Here is a 22,113-nt window from a genome sequence, read left to right on the forward strand (position 1 = left end):
AAATCGCTAACTCTCTGGTATGGACTTGAAGGGATACTTCACAGCGATACCATTCGACAAGCGTGGGTGAAACTTTCCCAAATCCAAAGTCTTTGTAAATGTACAAGAAGGCTGCGACTCCGTAAAGGCCCCACGGGACGCTCGGTGTTTAAGATCGATGGATTTAGTTTTTTTTCCTCAAAGGATGTTGTTGAGTTCGAGGCCGTCCGGGGCAGGCTCCCTCCCGCGCCGCGCGGCCCCGCCCCGGAAGTGTCGGGAGCCCGCGGTGGCTGCGGCCGGGCCCCGCTCCCGGCTCCGCCATGGGGGGCAAGAACAAGCAGCGAACCAAGGGCAACCTGCGGGTGAGCGGGGGCCGGGCTCGGGGGCTCGCGGTTCGGGCACGCCGGGTGCCGGAGCGCGGCTCCCTTCCGAGGGCAGCGCGGGCTGTGGGGCCGGTTGTGGTGGCTGGGCCCGGGCCCGGGGCCGCCTCTTGGCCTGGGCTGTGCTTTGGGGAGTGTGAGCGCTGCTGCTGCGGTGTTTGTACGGAGAGGGAGAGCAAAGTCACCGCGGGTGTAGATTCAGCAAGGCGCCGGTGGCACATTCGGTGTGCTTTTCTGTGCCGAGTTTTAGGATACACTCTTGCCAAAAGGCCAGAGATGACGTGATATCTGCCCTGTCACTCAGGATTGTGGGAGAAGTCTGGTGTTAAGGTTCCCTAATTCCTCCCTGGATTTAGGGAAGACGAGAGAACGCAAAGCAGCATATCCTTAACAGCTCACATGCAGAAGAGATTAATTAAACCCCACAAGCTCACTAAACTGCTGCTGCCATTAGGAAATTAAGGGTATTTGCATTGTGAGGTGTCCCAGAAGACATTTAAGCATCAGTCAGTTTTGGGGTAGTCTTTCTAAAAGAGCGTGGTTGAAACAAACCTCAGCCAACAATACAATGGGCAAATGGGGTAAACTAGGAGTGGTGCTGAGCTCCAAAACACACTGTATGATGATATTTATTGTATTTGTTACATATGCATGATATTTATTGTATTCATTACATATGCATGCTTTTGCTCCATGTCTCTAAATAATTTTGGGCCGCAAGCGGAATAATTTTTTCTGGGAGAATCCTTTATGTATGTGTGTTTTTATTTGTTCAGAGAATAAAGGAGCATTCCCTGGGAGCTGTATTGGCCTATGATAAAAACTAGAAAGCCAGAAATAGTGAAGGAGGATAAATAGTTTCTTAATAAGTTGTTTATAGATTCTTAATAAATTGTTTTCTTGCAGAAGGAATTTTCTGTTAGGCTTTTTTGTATAGCGAAAAATCAATATAAAGCAATAAAAGCAAGAAAAATTTCCATAAATATTCATGCCTTATGAGAAAAGAGAATTCTGATTCACAGAATCATCACATAGACTCACAGAGTGGTTTGGGTTGGAGGGGACTTTAAAGCTCATCCAGTCACACCTGCCATGGGAAGGGACACCTTCCACTAGACCAGGTTATTCCAACCCCTGTCCAACTTGGTCTTGAACAGTTCCAGGGATGGGGCAGCCCCTGCTTTTCTGGGCAACCTGTGCCAGGGCTTCACCACCCTTACAGGCAAGAATTTCATATGTAATCTAAACCTGTTTTGTTTCAGTTTGAAGTCATTCCTCTTTGTCGTATCACTACAGTTCCTGATGAAGACTTCTCTCCAGCTTCCTTTTAGGCTTCCTGCTGATCCTGGAAGGATGTTATGAGGGCTCCCTGGAGCCTTTTCCAGGCTGAACAGCCCGAAATTTCTCAGCCTGATCCTGAAGAGAAGAATAATTTTCTAGGTTTCTGTGTTTAAAGCACAGGTGGACTCTTCTTTGAGAGACTTTACGTTAATTAGAAGGTTAATTATAAAATAAAAATAGAATCATATTTTCAAATGCATAGTGTGTGCAGAATAAAATTAAATCGATAATTGACTCCCGTCCCTTTTCTTTTGTCAGCCTTCTAGCAGTGGCCGAGCTGCAGAGCTCCTTGCCAAAGAACGTGGAACAGTGCCTGGGTTTATTGGCTTCGGAACATCTCAGAGTGATCTAGGATATGTTCCTGCAATTCAAGGAGCAGAGGAAGTAAACAGCCTTGTGGATGCCGATTTCCGAATGGTGCTGCGGAAACTTTCTAAAAGGGATGTCACAACCAAGTTAAAAGTAGGTGTATCCTTTGCCCCCCATAATTTATTTTTTTTTAATCGGAGAATAATACAGTTTTCTTAAGGGAGGAAGAGGAAGTAACTAATTTCACTTTGGTGGATTTGCTAGAACTGCAATACAGATGATATCCTGGATAGCCTATCATGCACTCTATAGGTGCTCATTTGCAAGAAATTATTTGACTTTTTGGACAAGGAGTTGCAGTTTTGGATTAAAACTGGTAAATTACAGAACATATCCACCTGACTCCTTAAGTCATGCTCTTGATGTTTTGATTTTAGGCTATGCAAGAGTTTGGGATGATGTGCAAGGAAAGAGAAGCAGAAGTTGTTAAAGGTGTTCTTCCTTACTGGCCGAGAATTTATTGTAAAATTTCACTGGTAAGTATTGGAGTATTTAAATTAGAAAATTATCTATCTATTCCTATGACTACCTCTAAGGTGGTCTTTGATGACCTATCTACCTTTGTTGGAATTACTGACTTGTTCTAGGGGAAACATTGAGTTGAAGGAAAATACTGCTCTTTTTGTGGACATATTTCATTATTGGCAGTGGGTGGAATCTTGAACTGTTGATTCTGGGCTGTTCTTCCTTGATAGGTCTGTTAGACCTTTAGGTTTAAAAGATGGTACTATATTTCTTAGGAAAAGTTTTTTTTATGTGGATTCCAAAAAGGATAGAGAGTTAACATAATTATAAACTTTCTTGATCTAGGGCTAATATCTGACCTGACTTAACATTAAAAAAAACCTCCAAACCCAAATATGAAAAGACCATGTGTAGCCAGATTAGCAATAAGTTTCTTGATCTATTTATTCTATTTCCAAGCTGTCTAGAATGCCTACTGTTGAAAACATGGTATGGAACAAAATGAATCACTATTCTTGCCCAATAGAGTAATTCCTACTGTTTCTTTCTGGAGTCAAGAGTATAGAAAATCATGATGTTGTAAATTCATATTCAAATAAAGGATAGCAATGCACAGCTTATGATAGTTCTGACTCAGAAGATGTCTTCAAGGCTTCCTGTTTCTCCTTCCTCTTGTCTGTCTGTAAAATGTTTGTATAAATTGGAAATAAAAACTGTTGTTAGGGATATCAGGGAAAGGTTACAATCTGAGTGTACAACAGTTTGGTAATATGATGCTACTAAATTAGGATTCTCCCCATATCTTGGGATACCACAACTTTTTTGTCATTGGTGTGTCTTTTCAAATCTGTGTTTCAAATCCAATTAATTGCAAATATGGCTTTTTAATCACCACTTTTGCTTTGAAGTGTCTGAAATCAAAGGTACATTTCTTAAACCAACAAACCTTTATCTTTTTCCTTCTTTTCTTTGTTTAACAGGATCATGATCGCCGTGTTCGAGAAGCAACTCAACAATCTTTTGAGCAACTGATTCTTAAAGTAAAAAAACACTTAGCTCCTTACTTAAAAAGTATAATGGGTTACTGGCTGATTGCTCAGTGTGACACTTACTCCCCTGCTGCTTCTGCTGCAAAAGTAGCTTTTGAAAAAGCTTTTCCTTCAAGCAAACAACCTGAAGCCTTAGTGTTCTGTAAGGATGAAATTCTTAATGTGAGTTTACTCTTGTATTTATTCAAGCCTTTGTATATGTCAACTTCTGTTATAAGTTTAAAAGTCATCCTTCCCCTGTCTGTTCTTCACTGTTAAATTTCTTTCTTGCCTGAAACTTTGCCCCTGTGAAGAGAATGGTTTGGATTGGAAGGAACTTTTAAAAGGTCTTCATGTTCCACCCCCTGCCATGGGCTGGGACACCTTCCACTAGACCCATGCCCTGTCCAACCTGGCCTTGAGCACTTTCAGGGATGGGACAGCCCCAGCTTCTGTGGGCAACTTGTGCCAGTGCCTCACCACCCTCACAGGGAAGAATTTCTTCCATAAGGAAATATGAAAAAGAAAAATAATGAGTGCAGAATAAAAAATACATTTTTTTTTGGACTTGAGATGGGAATGACTGGAACCAAAGGAATGAATAGTGAATAAGGAGTGCAGAATAAAAAATACTTTTTTTTTTTTTTGGACTTGAGATGGGAATGACTGGAACCAAAGGAATGAATAGTGAATTTCCTTGTGTGCATTCCTACGTAATGATGTTCAATCAACACATAATGTTGCTGACAGATGGAATAATGATGCTGGAGTAGTTTAGCTATAGTAAAAAAGAATACAGAATGCTGAGCAGTGTTTCAGCATCTACAAGTTTAATTCTGGCCATTATGCTCTTCTGCCAGTCAGATAGGAAATTCAGTGGACTGAATTAAAGTTCAAAGATTGCATTGCTGGCCCATCATGTGCAAACCTAACTGATTTGATTTGCTTCAGTTTGGCTTCTTTTTAGCAGGAGCACCTTGGCATAGGGCTGCAATTTACTGTGTTAGGAGGACTCAATTCAAACAGTACCACAGCTAGTATGTTCACCATGAGTCAAATTCTCTTCTAGCATGTTTACTAGCATGTCTAAAAATATTAGAAAGACAACTTGGAAGTTGTGAAATTTTATTGTGGGGCTGTCTCTGAATAATGTGTGAACTATATTGTTCACATATAAGTATTAGATTTCTTCATGTTTATATGCATGGTTTTTTCCCCCGTAGGTACTTCAAGACCACCTTCTGAAGGAAACAGCTGATACACTCAGTGACCCTCAGTATGTTTGCCTGCTTAAATGTATATTTAATTCTTTAAATCTTGGTCTTTATTGGGTTCTCTGTCCCTGGAAGTAGTGAATTTAGTTTTATTTCAGGAGACAGAATAATTATTTGAATCCAGATCTCAGCTACTTTTTTTGGGACTTAAGTGTTGCATACAAGTAGAGATATTATAACATAAAGGCGTTTTTTTAATACATGTATATATATATATATGTAGTTTTTTATACATATATATATATATAATTTTTATATAAAATATTAATATGATATTATTTATTATATAATGTATATTTATTCTATAAAATCAGGCCTTGTTCTGCTAAATTACCAGCTAGCCTGTTACTTCTTCTAAGTGCAGCTAGCTAACTTCCCATGTGAAAAATCATAAAAAATATAGGCAGTTAACAGAGTATTCTGATAAGACAGTTGTTTGCACCTACAATAAACAAAAAATCTGTCTCATAGGAAACAGTGAACAAAATATGTAAACTAACCAAAAATTGAGAGATTTGACAGATGGATACCCTAGCCATTTACTCACCAATAAACTGAGTGTCAGTGTATTGTTAGCCAGTTTGGTCTAACACAGTACTTTCTGATATTTCCTATCAATATCAGCTTTGTGAATAAACAGTCAGCTTTTTCTGCATGATAAAACCGAGTCCCAGCTGCTAATTACTACAACACTTAAGTATAAATGGTTTTGAAAGTGTTATCAATTATCTAATTTTGTTTTAGCTCTTTTAAGAATATCATTTTTGAGTAGCTGGAAGATGAGATCTTTTTTGCTAACACTTTATAGTGTAATTTAGAACCTATGGGAAGTTTATGTATCGACATTGCTGGCAATGTTCTTTCAAAAAATGAACACAAAAAAAATGAAGGCAGTTTAGTTTAGACAAACTTGGGATGCCTGCTGGTTTATTTGTGGTTTACTTTTAACTTTTTTGTTTGTTTTGCTTTCTGAGAACTGTACCAGAAGAAGAAAGGGAAGCCAAATTTTTCCGGATTCTGACGTCTTCCTTGTTAGCTTTAAAAAAGTTGCTCAGCATGTTGCCAAAGAAAGAGATGCATTCATTGGAGGAAAAGTTAATGTCACTTCTGTCCCAAAATAAATTTTGGAAATATAGCAAAAACAGTGTATCACAGGTGACTTTTTAATTTCTTCTTTATTTTACTTGGTTTTTGTTAAAGGTAATGCCCTTAACCTAAGGAAGTATTAATTACTTGTGTTCTACAAGGATGAACTTGGTACTTTGCTTAGGTTTGAAACAGCCTTCAGGTTTCTAGGTAGATTCCAGAAAGGCTAAAGAAACTGTTCAGTAAAAATAATTATAAATCTTTTTGATCTGGGACTAATATCTGACCAGACTTAAATGTTAAAAAATCTGCCAAACTCAATATAGACAATATTGCTTGAAAATTTATCCAGTAGGCTAAATTTTTATTTCCATATCATCATGATCTACTTTTTTGCAATCTGCCATCATTAAAATTCATGTGAAAGATACAAACTCTGTCAACTTACAGCATATGTTCTTAGTGCTTTGGGGTTTTCATTTTTTAAACAATTTTACTGGTCTTTAGTCTGTACATAGATGATGAATTAATGCAATAGTATTTTGTTTAAAAGCTTTAAGTTGCTTTTGGGAAAAAATGCCTTTTGAGAAGTATATAAAAATACAACTTTTGACCAGCATTTCATCACTAAACAAATGGCATTAAAATATTTGATAATATTTAAATTATTAATGTTTAATAACTGCTTTATTTTTCTTGGTTTTTAATAATATTTTAACCTTTGTTAATGTGATAAAATACAGGCATGGTGTGTTGTAATCTTACTAACTACATGTAGTGACAAATTCTGTTTTTCCTTCTGTGGCCTCTGTCAGGTTCGCTCAGCTTTCTTTGAGCTGATTTCTGCTTTTTGCCAGCACTTGCCTGAGGTGGTGAGAGCTGAAGCACCAAGAGTTTGTCCTGCTGTTCTTCTCAGCATTGATGACAGTGATGCAGTGGTGTGTCCTGCTCTTTGGGAGGCAGTGCTTTATACTATCACCACTATTGAGGTAATGTGGGACGGGTAAGGGGCAGATATTTTCATCAAATTTAACTTTTCATCAAGTGTTGTTCTCTGTGTAGAATTAGGAAGACATTCTTGACTGGGTTTTCTTTATGATTAATAACAGGAAATCCATAAGGCTACATCCTCCTTTTTTCAGTGTAACTTCCAAATATATCATGTCCAGTATATCTGAAAATTAGAGTTGTTTTATGAATTTAATTTAATTAACCTGAAACCCTTTCATTAAATGTAGTTACTAGTAAGTCAAATAATGCTTAAAACCTTTTTCTTTGTTACAGACAGTTACAAAAAAGACCTGCAGTGCATTTTTGGTTAGTTGTTTCCCCTTCAGATGTAAGGGCTCTATAGATTTTTGTTTGGGTTTTTTTTTGTGTGTTTTTTTCCCCCCTTAATTTTAAGTGAAACACTGGCTTTGAATTTATTAGCAGGATGAGTTGTTACCATAGACTGGGGTGCTTTGATGGTTTAATGCTGCAGCTCCCTTTTGCAACTGGTGGAATGAATGGGAAGAAGTTTTCTCGAAGAAAAACCCCTAAATAGTCTTTGTTCAGCTTATTATAAATATAGGTACCTTGAACTATATGATAATAAATAAAATAGATGACAAAAAAAATTAGGGAGGGGGAAGTGCCAAAGCAATTTCTAACCATCAGAAAATTTTTGAGGAGAGTTTTGCAGTTAGCGATGCTTCCGAACTGAGTCATTGGTTTGCCTTGATAATGAGAAATTAAAATTAAATACAGTATTAATTACAATAGTGATTCCTATGAAGCGTCATGAAAGCATGATTAAAGAGAAACCTTTAATTGCAGTTGGCTAATAAGAAAGGTCAATTGATTTTAAACAGTACAGACATAGTTTTATCATGTTAACTTCACAAGCCAAAATAGGGAGAAAGTGATTTTAAAGATACTAGCAGGTGAGTAACTTAACAGAATTTAAATTTCACAATTACTTGTTTCAGCTATAATATGGGGATGTAGGTTAAATGGCTACCTTGGGGGTTCTTCTGAGGCAACATATTGTTGATTAATTTACAGTAAGTGAATTTCTTTCTGTAGGACTGTTGGAGTCATGTAAATGCCAGAAAAGGAGTTCTGCCAAAGCTCTGGACAGTGCTTCGAGAAGGTGGGCGAGGATTAGCTACTGTTATCTACCCAAACCTCTTGCCCTTCATTAGCAAGGTGCCTCCTGATGTTGTGGAGCCGAAGCTGGAATACTTCAGAGTTTTTTTCAGCTCTATAATTCAAGGGTACGGACCACAAATTTATTTATTTGGAATCAGTCTCTTTTACATTTGGAAATAAAGAAACTAATCTTTAAGCATTTGAAGATAAATGAGATTGTATTTTTAAAATTATTTTCAAAATCCAAAACTGGAGTCAGTCCTTTGTGGCTGTTCCTGTCATCTTAAACCTTCAGCTTTCCTTTTGATTTTACTACAGCTTCTGTACATGAAGCATTCTTATCTTTCCTTGTCAAAGTTTTGTGTCTATTCCATGACAAATTTGAATATAGAACATTATTATAATTAAGAATCAGGCTCTTCTCACCAGTGTGTAATTCTTACATAGGGGATTAGCCTTGTGATAGTGACATTTCCTTTATGCATGAACTGTAATTCTCACAATACTTGTTTTTAAAGGATGAAACCGCTTGTACTTTGTGCCTTTAAAATACCTCAAAACCACCTTTCTATCAAATGTAATTTAAATGTGCACCTGTGCATTGCGTACTGAAAAGCATATAGAAATTATTTCATGAAATGCTGAAAACTAATTTATTTTAAAAATAAATGAAAAAAAAATCATTGCTGATGTTGGTGTGGAAATTAGCAGAGCTCTTGGAGAAGAGAGTTATGTAGGGGTTTGTTTGAAACGTGTATAGAATTTTATTACAGGTAGTACAATGATTGTAATTATTTCTGTGATCATTTGTGATCTAGTATTCATTAAAAAGCAAAGGAATTGCAGGTTTTCTGACTCGAAACTGGGGAGTCTGTCTTTAGGTGGTTTTCTCTTTTTCCTCTTTTTTTTTTCTTCCTCTTTTTTTTTCTGTAATGACAAAAAGTGACACTCTCTGAACTTCTGTGGTGTGTGTGGAAAATTGCAGAAGAATTTTGACAGCCATGTGAAACAGGAGACAGGCTGCTAGACTGTATATGGTTTCTCTGTTTACATAGATCTTTTTTTTTTCTGAATGCTAAGATGGAATGAAGAATTTATTTTGATATAGGTTCTGTTAAATGCTTGGGTTTATCAGCTTTCTAAATTGACTTTATTTTGATCTGACTCCTGTAGATGAGTCTATGATCCTGTATTCTCATAGTGGTGTCTGGATCAGGACAGCGTAACTGAGGGTACATTGCTAACATTCATGCTGGGTTTCTTGGAAACTGGGTTACTTGGTTTCTTCTGTGTCCTCTCACAGGTTGTCAAGTGAGAGGACAATAGCTAGTCCTTCAGAAAGTTCAGCAATTATAACTGCATTTATGGAGTGTCTGTGTTTTGCTGTACTACAGAAAGGAGAAGACCAAAGCCAAATTCATCAAATGCTTATATGTGACCAGGTATTAATCAGAAATTCTTGTTGTGTGTACATTTGATAAGTCAAAATTAAAGAGAAATGTGAATTTTAGGTGAGGATTTACTTCTTTGTTGAGACTTTCCCTAGATTTTATGGAAAAAAACACACAGAATTGTCAAGGCTGGAAAAGACCTTTGAGATCATCCAGTCCCACTGTCAGCCCAGTATCAGCAAAATCACCCCCAGACCATGTCCTCAAGAGCCTCATCCAGGTGTCTCTTAAGCATCACCTCCCTGGGCAACTTATTTCAATGCCTGACCACATTTCCAGCAATTTTTTTGTTTTTCAATAGCTGGTCTGAATTTCCCCTGCTGCAATTTAAGACCATTCCTTCTCATCCTTCCACTTGAGACATGGCAGAAGAGACCCACCCCCACCTCCTTTCAGGGAGTTGTAGATAGCAATGTGTCACAAAAGTAAAGGTACTGAATTTAGGGTTTTTTTCTTCCTATGAAATAATTTTTACTGTGCAATTGCAGTTATATTTAAAGGGGAAAAAGTGCCTCCCATCCTGTATGTTTTTATAAAATGTTCAAACATAAATAATTCTGATATTTGCAGAGTTGCTTCCAGAATGTTTTTCAGAATTGTATAATTTCTTGGCATTATAAAGGATAAAATGATTTTATAAATTGGATCACTGTTCTTTAATGCATTTTTTTTGTCTTTATAGCTAATGCCTTTTGTCAATGCTGTACTTAAGGAGCCCAAGTTACAAAGTGGACCATTATTTTATCAAATAGCAGAAATGCTGAGTTCCTGGGAAGCTAAAGCAGAACTCTCCAGTGATGATGGCACAGATGAAGTTTTCCAGAAACTGTTGTCAGATTTTTGGGGCCATCTTTTAAAAATGTGTATACTTCATGTTGATAGGTTGGATGCTGACAAGAAATTACTGTTTGCCATATCTGGTATGCTAGAAATTCTTCAGAATACAAAGAGTGCTATGAAACCAAACAATAGAAAATCTCTAAAAATCAGATTTACAGATGAGGTTGAATCTGAAAGGAACACTGAGAGTCGAATGCTCATGGAGGTGAGAAATGGTGACTCTGAAATTCAGGCTGACTTGCAGCGAATGTCACGTCTAAGGAAAGAACCTCTGGAGAACTTAGTCTGCAACCTGGCTGAGCTGAGCATTGTGTATGTCAATGAACAGAAGTCAGAAGAGCATTTGCAATTTCTCTCTGCCCTGCTCAACACTTTTTCCTCAAACAGACTTTTCCAAGTACTTTTAGAGCAGGGAAATGATGTAAGACCTGCTCAAGCTGAATCCCAAAATGAAGTGGAAGCTCATAACCGAAGTCCATCTGTACAATTTCTGTATCTGAATTTAATAACCTGGCTGAAAGAAGACTGGAGAAAAGACACCCATTTCCTAGTTGATATTTTATACAGTGTACTTCATTGTTGCAACAGTAATGATGAAAGGAAAGTCATTCTTGATGATTTAGTAAAGGTATGACTTGTACATGATGTTGTTAATTTTTATCAGAGTCATTACTGTTATTGTGGGCTATGGTTCACTAATAATCTTATTTTGGCACTGTTGCATGGATGATAATTCTACATGAATTTGGGTTAAGTTCAGCAGGTAAGGAAGGTAGTTTTTGGAAATATGGACATGGTAGTGTTGCAGTGAAAGGTTCTGTCCTTTTCTATATGGTCTAAATATTTTTTTAAAAGTATCATCATAAATTCTCTGCTCTTGCTTCTTTATACAGTGTACTTTAATAGTAGTCATTGGTAGCCTTTCGTATAAATACAGTCCCTTATTCAATTTTGTGGGAGAGAAAGATTTGCAAGACAAAAATTATACAATCAATAACTTTGTTACTGAATTTTATCAGCTTATGCCTACAGAACAGATAAAATGGCATTATTGCTTCCTGTTCAGCAAAGATTTTTATTAAATCTTGGTGAATTTTGTTTTTCTTTTCAGATGGATCTGAAGTGGGTTGTTTTTCTCCAGATAATTCAAAAGGTAAATACTAAGATCTTTTTTTGTTCTTGTTATGTGTAATTTTTAATAATTCTCTGATATTAGTTTGAGACTCACATGTGTTTGTAGTGGTAATTTCCGTAGTTTTAAAATCTTACTGTTTCAGAGTACTGTTTGATTTAAATGCATTTAAATCTGGGGACAGTCTTAAAAATTAAATGATGATGCCAAAACAAAAGAATCTTTGTCCTGTCTGGTTTCGGTCAGTTTGCTTTTTGAGCCAGAGGGATTCCTGATTTGTGGATCATCTATTCTAAGCTAAAGAGAATGGAGACCAATAATTTAAATTATTATTTATATTATCAGTCAGTTTGCTTTTTGAGCCAGAGGGATTCCTGATTTGTGGATCATCTATTCTAAGCTAAAGAGAATGGAGACCAATAATTTAAATTATTTATATCACCATCCCTACAAAGCGTTTATAAGGAAAAGGTAGTATTCCATTTTTTCCCACTGAATATTGACAAACTGACATTTAAGTAATTCTATGGGATGAAATAGGAAGTGTATAATGAATTTTTTGACAAGAACTCATAGCCCTTGACTTACAGTCCAGTACATAGACCACAGGATCTTCCCTCACATATGTTGTGTATTTTAGGAGTACTGAATTTTTGTGATTTTGTAACTTACAGTGGCTCATCAGCAAAATAAAGTTTTGGGACCTTCTATTTCTTCTTTGAGAAATTCAGGCACTGTAAACAGTTTTTGTGTTTTAAATAGATTTTATTTCAGACAACTTGGTCATCCAGAAGTTATTTTTCTAATTCCAGTGTAGGAATTTCCTGGGCTCTATAGCTGGAGGAGAAACATAAAGGAAGCTTTTTCAGAAGGCGACTTTTTCACTCTGCAGTAGAGATCTGACCCAGCCATAAGTTTCTGTCTCTGACAAAAAGAAAGTTGGAGGATGTTGCAGTTGTAAAATCTGAAGGCAGTTTGTGGCAGATTATATAATTCTCACTCTGTGTGTGCAGGTGTGACATACTAATCTTATGCTTAGTAGTAAAGTTAATAGTTAATAACAGGTTGTGCAGAGAAGCTGTGGCTGCCTCATCCCTGGAAGAATTCAAGGCCAGATTGGGTGGGGTTTGAAGCAGCCTGGTTTACTGGAAGGTATCCTTGCCCATGGCAGGGGGTTGGTACTTAAATTGGAACTTGGAAGATGATTTTTACGGTCCCTTCCAACCCAAATCATTCTATTATTTTATAACCTCAAAAGATTCCTGGAATGTTTTTCTTGTGATCCAGGCATGCTCAAGCACAGCGAAACTTTCCTTAGTCTCTGACTGGCTGAAAGGAGACACACTTGGAGAAAGACTGGTAATGCTGGCAGATGATCTGTGTCACCTGAGCTTAAAACCTAGAGCAGCCTCATCAGGATCAGCCTCTTCAGAAAAGTGGACCCTCCTGAGCTTGGTGTTGTCGCAGCACGTTAAAAGTGGTGAGCATATACAATCCTTGGAGTTCATGAAGTGTAAATGCTGCACTTATGCTTTGCATCAGGTTGAAAGAGTTTGGGATCTTCCAGAATACTTCACGTAGAACATTTAGGCTTTCTCCTGGTGACTTTTTGTTGATTGGTTTTTGTTGGGGTTGTTGTTCTTAGTTTTGGGCGTTTTTAATACTTAAGCCAGTTTACTACATCCAATTTAATTTTGTAAACACTAACTTGCAGCAGTAGCTGCCATTTTTTTAGTCCACATTGCTAAACAAAGGCAATGTTTAAAGACAAGTTTCGGATTTGCACGTTTTGAAAACTTGAGGAAAATGTAAGTAAGCTTGATCTATCAGCTGATGTGCTGTAAAATAATATGAATTTTTAAACCATACCATGTGAAATTTACCTTCAAAACTGGAATACCAAGTCAGTTGTTATGGACCTGTGTGTGTTTTAGTAATGCTTTATTACAGGTCCTTGGAATTGTTTTAGCCATTTCCATTTATTTTTATGTATTTAAAAAACTCCGTGTATGCTCTTATGCTGTATATGTGATCTGATTTTTTAATTAATAGCTATTATTAATAGCATCCTATTGATTTGCTAATAGCACCCTGTTTAATTTGTTTGCAATTTTAATATCTGATATAGACTTCAGGGGAGTTCATTTTTCTTCATGTTTTCCATGTAAACTCAGCATTTGCTTTGATCCCTGTGGTGGCATATTTCAGTGTCAGTGGATGCTGTGCACGTTCATGGTGTTTACAAAAATACATGCAGGCAGCTCACTGTGGTGCATGTTCTTAGACAAGGAATCCTGAAGGTGTCCTAAGATTGCTTTTTCTGTTACTGGAACTTCAGATGTAAAGGACCATCAGGAAAACCTGTTTTGTCTCTCCACAGAGAGTTCAACAAATGTGCTTGTGAGTGTATGATGTTCTAGGCCTGATTGTCCAGTGACTTTGCTTTTTGACTCCAGAGCCAGAGGCACTCCTGAGTTCATTTTCTGCTGGGTGGTGGGTGACCTGTTTTTAAATCATATTGATTGCAGCCTAAGAGATTTTGAGGAGCTGTGGTGGTTCTTGACTTCGTGATTAAAACCAAAGTATAGTATGTGGACTTTCAAAAGAATTTTTAAATGAGATCTCTTATCTAAGTTTCTTAAGCAAATTGTCTTGGAGAGACTAGGAGAGCCTTTCATGCATCAGTAGCCTATGATGACAGGAATTAAATGGGAAAAAGGATAAATAGTGGAAGGAAGAAAATTGTTGCTGAAACTCACAGACCCATAGCAATGTGTTGTGATACTGAATGCTTAACTGATACAAAAGATTACAAAAGAAATCCAAAGCCAATAAATACTACACGTATACATGGGAAGAACACAGTTGTAACTGTATCAATTCAGTGATAGACACTGACCTGTTAAAACTCAGAAAGAGATCTTCAGTCATTGTGGTGTTTCCCTGTAAGCGACAGGTTGTAAAAAAGCAGTAAAAGAGGAATACAGTTTATTAGGAGCTGCTGTGAAAAGAATAGAGGACAATTGAAAATTATTATAGCATGTAGTTAGTATACTGAATATGTAGTTAATATCTGGAATACTGCTTGTAGTTTTGGTCACTGCAGTATTCTTGTTCAAGTTTGGTCACTTGCAATATTCTATATGCTTTTGAAAAGCATGTAATAGAATATGCCCAAAGAAATCTGGCAGGGATGGTTAGACAAGAAGTGGCTTCTGCTTGTAGAAGCAAGAAAACAGACTAGAATTTGTCAGCTTCTAGTGGAAGTGATTAGGGATGGGGTTGTGCTTGAAAGCCATAAAATCTCAATTTGTATAGAAAATGCAAATAGTGAGAAATGTATCATTGTTTCTTTCAGTGGGAGAACATTAATTTCTAACACATACTTAGGCAGCAGTCTTGAGGGCTGAGAATAGTATAGTTCTACGTACAGTTTCTAATTAAATAATGGATCTCATTGCCAGAGGATACTGCAGAGTTTGAGGATAAATGGAATTGGCTTGCTTGTATCCCATGAAAAAGGATCTAAGCATGTTTGTGGGTATATGCAATAGTACAGTGAAATCTTGGGCTCACAGTTGGTTGCCAGAAGCTAGGAGGGCATAAAAGGGGAAGGATCACTTTGCACTTGCTCTATCTTAAATACCTTTTTCAAAGCTGCTTCAGCTGGTTTAGAGGAAAGATACTTAGCAGTGTGAAATGTTGGCTGGTGTCTCTGAAATTAGAAGAGTTTAGGAATCCATTAGACTGAAACTGTTTTGCACTTTATTTTGTGTTCAAAATTACTAAATAAAAATCAAATTAGTCTATATTAATATGACATCTTTGTATGGTTGTGTTTATCAAGCAATCAAAGCATATTGTCTTTTTCCTCTGCCCAATAGAATCACTGATTGGTGAAACCTTTGTTGAAAGGATTATTGATAAACTTCAAGCAGCTCTGTCTAAAGCGAAGGATCTTTCTGAAGCTGGAGATACTGAACCATCAGTATCTTTCATCTGCGATGTGGCCTCAAGCTTTTTCAGCTCAGTGAAAGGCTGTTTGCTGATGTCAGCCTCAGAAGACTTGCTCCTTACCATCTTCCAGCTGTGTGCTCAGAGGCAGGATGCAGCACACTTGACAGGTAATCTGGAAAAAATATTTCAGCCAAGCTTTTTCATAGGTGATGATTACGTCTAAATTCTTCCTTTTTATGAAACAGAATCAAGTATGTGATAGAATACTGGGTTCACATACATTGAGCATTTGCAGCTGTAACTGATATGAAAATCTGTGCTTTAATTTACAGTGCCCATAGTTACTACTAAGCATCAAGTCCTGAACATCTTTACAAATATTTTTAAATTTTTAGATGTTAGTATCAGCTACCTTGGAGGCTATGATATTGCACACTTTTTGGACTGTTACAGAAGTTGTTTAAAGTCTGTGAAATACAACAAATGAACTTTTTTTGTTCATTTTGCAATCTGGGGAGTCTATGAAAAAATGTGTACAATCACTTCTTTACAGATAACATGTATTTGTTCTGAAACCATTTTTATTAGCTAAGTTGCCCAGACAAATTGATCCATGCCTCTCACTATCAGTGTCTCATGTTCAGACTGAGATGCTGATTTATATTCTTTGAATGCAGAATTTGAGAGGGTTTAATTGATACATGCATTTACTGAAATTAATACAAGTAAATACAATGTTTCAGTGTTGTCATAGAAGTGAAGTAGGACAGTACTAGCTTGGAAGACACTGCTGCTTGATAAATGATTGTTGATGTTGTGAATGTTCAACATCTTGGTAGAAAGATCTGTGGTTTTGAAGGCTGTATGGACATATGGTAGCAGGCAACAACAAGAACTCTAATTCTGAATTAAATAAAATCTTACCTGTGAGTTGTAGTTAATTTAAAATTGCTCTTCAGCAAGAAAGCTATGTATGTGCCTTTGATAATTTTTGCATGTAACCACAGAAAAGAAAATTGTTTTCCTACTGTAGGACCTTTAGACATGTGATTGTTGCTATGTGCTGTAGGTTGTAATTAGAGTTTACCTGTTTGTGATAGTTTTGCTTGTCCACTTGTTGTTTTGTTTTCTTTTTTCTTTTCCCTACAATAGATGCAGTTGTATGCAAGTTGAAACACACTTGGATGTGTGGTGTAAATTCACTTGTGCATCAGCTTCAGGGCACTCAGAAACAGAGCACCTTTTTGCTTAAAGCTGCACTGTGGGTCAAGAACCAAGTTCAGTGTTCCTCTTTGGATGTTCAAAGGTAATTGGGATTCACATCTCTTCCATAATGTGTCGTTCTCCAAAACAAACCAGGATCAGTGCTATAATGGCCTTTATTTAATTGACATCTGTATAACTGAGAGACTTTTCAACCTATTGGAGGCAGTGTGTAGAGCAGAACTTACACCACCCCTGGTACAGCATTGTATCAATGGCAAATAGGCAGGTGGCTCTTAATGAGTAGTGCCAAACATGTTTGCAGCATTTTCTCCTTTTCTCAGTCTACAGGTTTTGATCTCTGCAGTCAGTGATTTGTTCCTGAAGCTCATGGAAGCTGATGGACAGTCTGGATGTCTTGTGAGAGCTTATGTTGAGCATGTGACACCGAACAAAATTGAGTGGGGGAAATTGCACGAGTCTCTGTGCTCTGAGGTATGGGAATGATAATGGATTGCACAGTGTGGTCAATCTTTCCTCAAGCCTCTGTCTCCTAGGGTGGTAAGCTTTCTTTCTTATGACATGGCACTGCACTTATGAGTACCATATGTTTGTGCAGAGGTTCCTGTCAGCCTTTGTCTATAAAGAGGATAAAATCTCTGTTTATGGACCCATCCATTACTACTGGAGAAAAATCAAATCCATTAAATTACCCTTTTCTGTGCAGAACACCAGCCACTTGCTTTACAGTTCAGGAATTTTATCTGACAGAGTATACATTGTGAAGATGTTTTTATCTGAAGTTAATTCTTCATGAAGATTAATTTTGTGAAAACACCAATATCTGGAGAAGAATATGGTTTGCTGTCTATTAACAAAATGCTGACATAGAGAGTGGGGAAGGACATAAATGTCCCATGCAGCCACCAGTAACCCTACAGTTTCTTGTAAAATACATAGAGTTCTAAAGAAATATATTTGTTGCTGAGCAGCAGTACAGTTCCAAATTACTGCTGTGCAATTAGGTTTTTAATACACTGGAGTGGGTCATCCTCACCATTGTGCTTTTGATACAAATGTGTATGTTTCATGGTTGTTTCTTAATGATTTTGAATTTTCAAGGTTAAACAGATCAAAGTATTTTTTCATACTCTTTTTATGCACATATTACAGTGGATGCACAAGCCTCTTTTGGAAGGAAGGCTTAGTATAAATTCTGAGCCTCTGGGATCAAGTGTCAAGCTGCGTGGCACAACTAAACTTCCAGGCCATCTGTGTACTTCAGCCTTACTAAGTAAAATTGTACTACTTCAACTGAAAAATTGTGTAGTCCATGGAAATCATGATGCTGAAAGAAAGAACATTGCTAATATAAGTAAGTTACAATGGTAAAACTTAAAGGAATTTTATTTTGTAGTAGTTGTAACCTGAATTGAAAATTAGAAATGCATAATTAAAGTTTGGCATACAGGTATGAGAAATTATCTCATTTTTTGTTGCCTTTTTTTCTTTCGTTTTTTTTTTGTAATGTTCAGGTCTCCTTTAAAAGTAGTTTTTATATTCCTGGGACCTCTTTTGGTTATATACATCCTGTCTCAATAGAACTTTGAGCTGGGAGAAGTATGAATTTTTAAAACTTCAGATATGTTCATTGCCAAAACACACTGTGCATTGGCATGAGTGGGCAACAAGAACTGCATCCCTCCATTGAGGACTTAACCATAATGTAAAGATAGTTTGAGACAACAACTTTCTTAATTCCATGAGGTGGAGTCTAGTTTCCTTTTATTTTCAAGAATGCTCAAATTAAATGCAGCATTATCAAATTAACAATTCTATCTGCAGAATTCTGACCATGATGAGAAGTGTAATTGTATTTTGTGGGACTTTGTAAGCTGATGAAGGAACCACATGCTAGCTCTTATGAAATTTACTTGGTTTTCTTCTGGACTTAGGTATTGACTGCCTTGTCTGCAAGAAATATATGTTAAAGAAAAGGGGGAGAACAGAGAGGAGTCATGTCATGCTTAATATGCTTTAAAATTTCTTGACTATCTATAACAGATTACTGTAGCTTTTTTTCTCTTGTATGTTATGATACAATGGCAAATATCCAGTTCATGCTCTGAAGCACCTGAGATTGCATGTAAAAATAATATCTTCAGTGCATTAAAAACATATTTTAAAAGAACAACAAAAACTTGGCTTGAAACTTCTTGCTTATGCCAGTCAGTAGTCATTTATAAACCACAGATGTTATTTAATTAGTTGCAGAACTGTTATATTCCCTACAATGGATTGAAGAATTGGAGAATCCTCCTTGTCTGCTTCTGGAATATCTTCATATGTTAGAAGAGATGCATATCACATATGAGGAGTTCAGTACTCTGAGTAGTACTGCTAGCCTGCAGCAAACTATATTTGACAGGTATGTGAGAACAAGTGAAACAACTCTTAACTCTGTTTGCACAGTTTGTATTTTATAGAGTGCCACTATATATCCATATGTGTGTTGATTCACCACAAATGCTTTTGTGGTGAGCCCTGAGCATCTGTGTATATTAACCAGGGTATTTCTTCTTCTTTGAAGATCAGAGGAACATGGAAGACTCTGGTCCTTAACCATGGCCAAAGTGATCCGTGCTGAGAATGCTGTATCCTGGGAGAGGAAAGAACTTTTCAAGACAACAGAAGGGTATCTTAATACTGCTGCCTATAAACTTGCAGTTTGTTGTGAATGTTGATAGTGTGAAATGATCCTGATTCTGGCCATTGCAGCTGAAAGCTGAAAATGAAGATATTTGTGTATGGCATGTGAAAGTCAGACTTGGTTTAGTTGGGATTAGTTATGTCAGAGGATATTACCTCATTATGAACCGATACTTTGTTTCCTAGTTCAGTTTTTGTGTTCCTTTCATTCGTGGTGTTTTGCTTGTATGAATAGGTTCCTTCCATTAACAGAGGGCAGATTGCATACACTTCAGTGTTTATCATCTTTCTTAACTGAGGAAGAAAAGAGGGAACTTGTCTTCCATTGTGTGGCCAAACTTATGACATGTACACAGACAGAGCTTTCCAGCACTGATGGTGAGTATGTTCTTACCTCAGTCTAGTTTGTTAGAATTTAAGAACATTATTTTGCAATGAAGTTTCCTTTTAGATAAAACACATGTACTATAATATAGTTTTTCCTATAAAGAAATGCTTTCTCAGTTTGCCTATTTCTTCTAGACTGTTTGGCATAGTAATTTTCTGCCTCATTCAGAAAGTAAAGCCTGACTGCCAGATACAAAATTAGAATGAAAATATCTAGGCTGTTATTAAAAGCATCCTGATGTTGCTGTACTTCTAATTTGATCTATCTTATATAAGCATGTCTGCAAACATCAAAGTTTTCAGTGAACCATTTAGGCTTTACACAGCATGCAAAAATACTACTATTGTCAACTGGTCATGATTGTCTTTAGATCGTTTTCCAAGAACTCTTTCACAGTTTGCACACATATCATTGTTGATTAGCTCCTCCAGCTGAAAACTGTACTACATTAAATGTCTGCAACTGTGGAAAATTACCTAAGAGGTGGTTGAGATGTATTATGATATTGCTTTGAATACAGCCACTTAATTTGGGTCTATAGCCACTCTATTCGGATCTAAGTTGTCACAAACTTGCTGCTTTTCAAGAAAATTATTTGGAAATGCTCACATGCAGTCCTTCTATCGGTATGAATTAGATGTCATGTAAGAGGAAATTCCTTTCTGATTTTGTCCCTGCTTTTGTGTGTACTTGTGTGTACTCTTATTGATCAGTCTGTATGAAAACTGAAATGTATGGTTTTTATTTTGTAGCAGAACTGTGCTTAATTAAATTGAAAAAACCTATCTTTGGTTACTTTAAACAGTGAACATCTGTCCCTTGGCAGTGTTCTCAGGATTTCAGATGAGTTTTTCAAATGGATGTTCTTCAGGTTTGAAAATGATCAGTGTTAGTGCCATACAGAAATTGAGAGGAATCTTAAAGAGCTCTACTGTAGTTTTCTACTCTTTCAACTTAGTTGAGGCTTTCTGGCTTTCTAAGTGAACCAGTGAGGCAAGCAAATGTGTCTGTGAAACTTTGAACAGAAGAAAATGGAAGAATCCTCACTCCACCTCTGTCATGGAGGCCTTTTATTTGTAATTGGTGCTTCCCTTCTACTACTTCTCAGTTTTCTAGGGAATCCTGAGCAGAACACATATGTCCAAATTTCCATCAAGTGGGATGTAGGTTGTAGACAATATGCTTCCAATATTGTCTTTACATTTCAGCAGCTGAAAAAAATGCTGCTGAACTTGTTTAAGTGAAATAGGGATATGTTTGATTGGTTTTGCTATACATATGTGATACTTTACCTTATTTTTTTGTCATTGTGCTTGTTGGGAATGTTCATTTTCTCCAAGAAATCTAGATAAATACAGTTCTTCTTAAAAATGGAAAACAGTACTAATGCAACAGTTGTACTTCACTCTAAAAGTAAAAATTAACATTCTGACTAGAACTCCAATTAACATTCCAATAATACTAGAATTCAAACTTTCAGTTGCATTGTCTTAATTATCTGCCCAAATGATTGTTTAGCTTACTGTATTTTTAGTAGCACGAAGAAATATCAATATTAGCAGGTATCTTTCCTTTTTTTAGATTTTATAAACTATCACTTAGTCTTATAGAAGCTGTTTATTTTAAAAACTTTGGATTAGTTATTGTATTTTGATTTAACAATGACATTTGTGGATTCAAAGAAGAAAGCTTAGGTATTATCCAAACTGTCTTGCAATATTAAACTTAAGTTCTGTTGACAAACATTCTAATGTTTGTTTTGTCTTGATAATTAAGACTATTGAGTTTACATATTTATTACATCATAGGAGCATTTGGGTGTCTTTCCATTTTGAACTCCTGCCTGAAGGACAGAAGTATTGATTGTGATCATCTACTACCTGCAGTACTGAAAATCATAATGTCTTGGAAAAATGATAATGAGGACAGCTTTCTCTTTAGCTGGTAGGTGCAACTTTGAGATAATTTGACTTTTTTCTTATTTCTAAGACAAGAGTTTAAAAATACAGACTAGTTATCAATTAAAATAAAATCAATCTGTACAATTTCCATCTACTGCTCTAATATTACATATTTAAACTTTTGTAGAAACCTTGGCTTAATATATCTGTCATTAGGTAATCACTAACTCATACTGCAGAAAAGTACCTGGAAGGCTGGGAAACTGAGGAGCATTATAAATGCTTTTAAAAGATGTGAACTCTTTTCAAATGCATTCAGAACTGACCAACTTTTGTAGGTGTTGCTGGATGTTCAGCTCCAAGTTCTGATTGTTTATTTTGGTAGCGGGAGAAAAACTTGCATACCAGACTTAGCTGTCTTTTAAAATTCTGGACCCAAAAATGTAACTTGAAAAGCTTCCAGCAAGGAGTGAAAAT

At 36.6% G+C, this 22,113-nt stretch overlaps 1 protein-coding gene across 3 annotated transcripts in view; it reads left to right on the forward strand.

The window, feature by feature from the left end:
- Positions 1 to 231: 231 nt before the first annotated feature.
- Positions 232 to 22,113, forward strand: part of LTN1 (listerin E3 ubiquitin protein ligase 1) — a 30,814-nt gene continuing 8,932 nt past the window's right edge. For all 3 annotated transcript variants that reach the window (XR_005628515.1, XR_005628516.1, XM_039718069.1), the window contains exons 1-20: positions 232 to 341; positions 1,959 to 2,162; positions 2,447 to 2,545; positions 3,515 to 3,745; positions 4,786 to 4,838; positions 5,811 to 5,991; positions 6,738 to 6,911; positions 7,990 to 8,180; positions 9,359 to 9,497; positions 10,189 to 10,974; positions 11,458 to 11,499; positions 12,766 to 12,958; positions 15,363 to 15,602; positions 16,588 to 16,741; positions 16,983 to 17,133; positions 17,812 to 18,013; positions 18,907 to 19,066; positions 19,229 to 19,333; positions 19,583 to 19,725; positions 21,544 to 21,679. Coding sequence is in view for 1 of the 3 variants with exons in the window: in XM_039718069.1 (XP_039574003.1) it covers positions 300 to 341; positions 1,959 to 2,162; positions 2,447 to 2,545; positions 3,515 to 3,745; positions 4,786 to 4,838; positions 5,811 to 5,991; positions 6,738 to 6,911; positions 7,990 to 8,180; positions 9,359 to 9,497; positions 10,189 to 10,974; positions 11,458 to 11,499; positions 12,766 to 12,958; positions 15,363 to 15,602; positions 16,588 to 16,741; positions 16,983 to 17,133; positions 17,812 to 18,013; positions 18,907 to 19,066; positions 19,229 to 19,333; positions 19,583 to 19,725; positions 21,544 to 21,679 (3,626 nt within the window). In the remaining 2 variants the exon portion in view is untranslated. The remainder of the gene's footprint in view (positions 342 to 1,958; positions 2,163 to 2,446; positions 2,546 to 3,514; positions 3,746 to 4,785; positions 4,839 to 5,810; positions 5,992 to 6,737; positions 6,912 to 7,989; positions 8,181 to 9,358; positions 9,498 to 10,188; positions 10,975 to 11,457; positions 11,500 to 12,765; positions 12,959 to 15,362; positions 15,603 to 16,587; positions 16,742 to 16,982; positions 17,134 to 17,811; positions 18,014 to 18,906; positions 19,067 to 19,228; positions 19,334 to 19,582; positions 19,726 to 21,543; positions 21,680 to 22,113) is intronic.

The sequence above is a fragment of the Passer montanus genome, unplaced genomic scaffold, assembly GCF_014805655.1.
Source record: "Passer montanus isolate IOZ18808 unplaced genomic scaffold, ASM1480565v1 scaffold39, whole genome shotgun sequence".
In the NCBI taxonomy this organism is placed as follows: domain Eukaryota; kingdom Metazoa; phylum Chordata; class Aves; order Passeriformes; family Passeridae; genus Passer; species Passer montanus.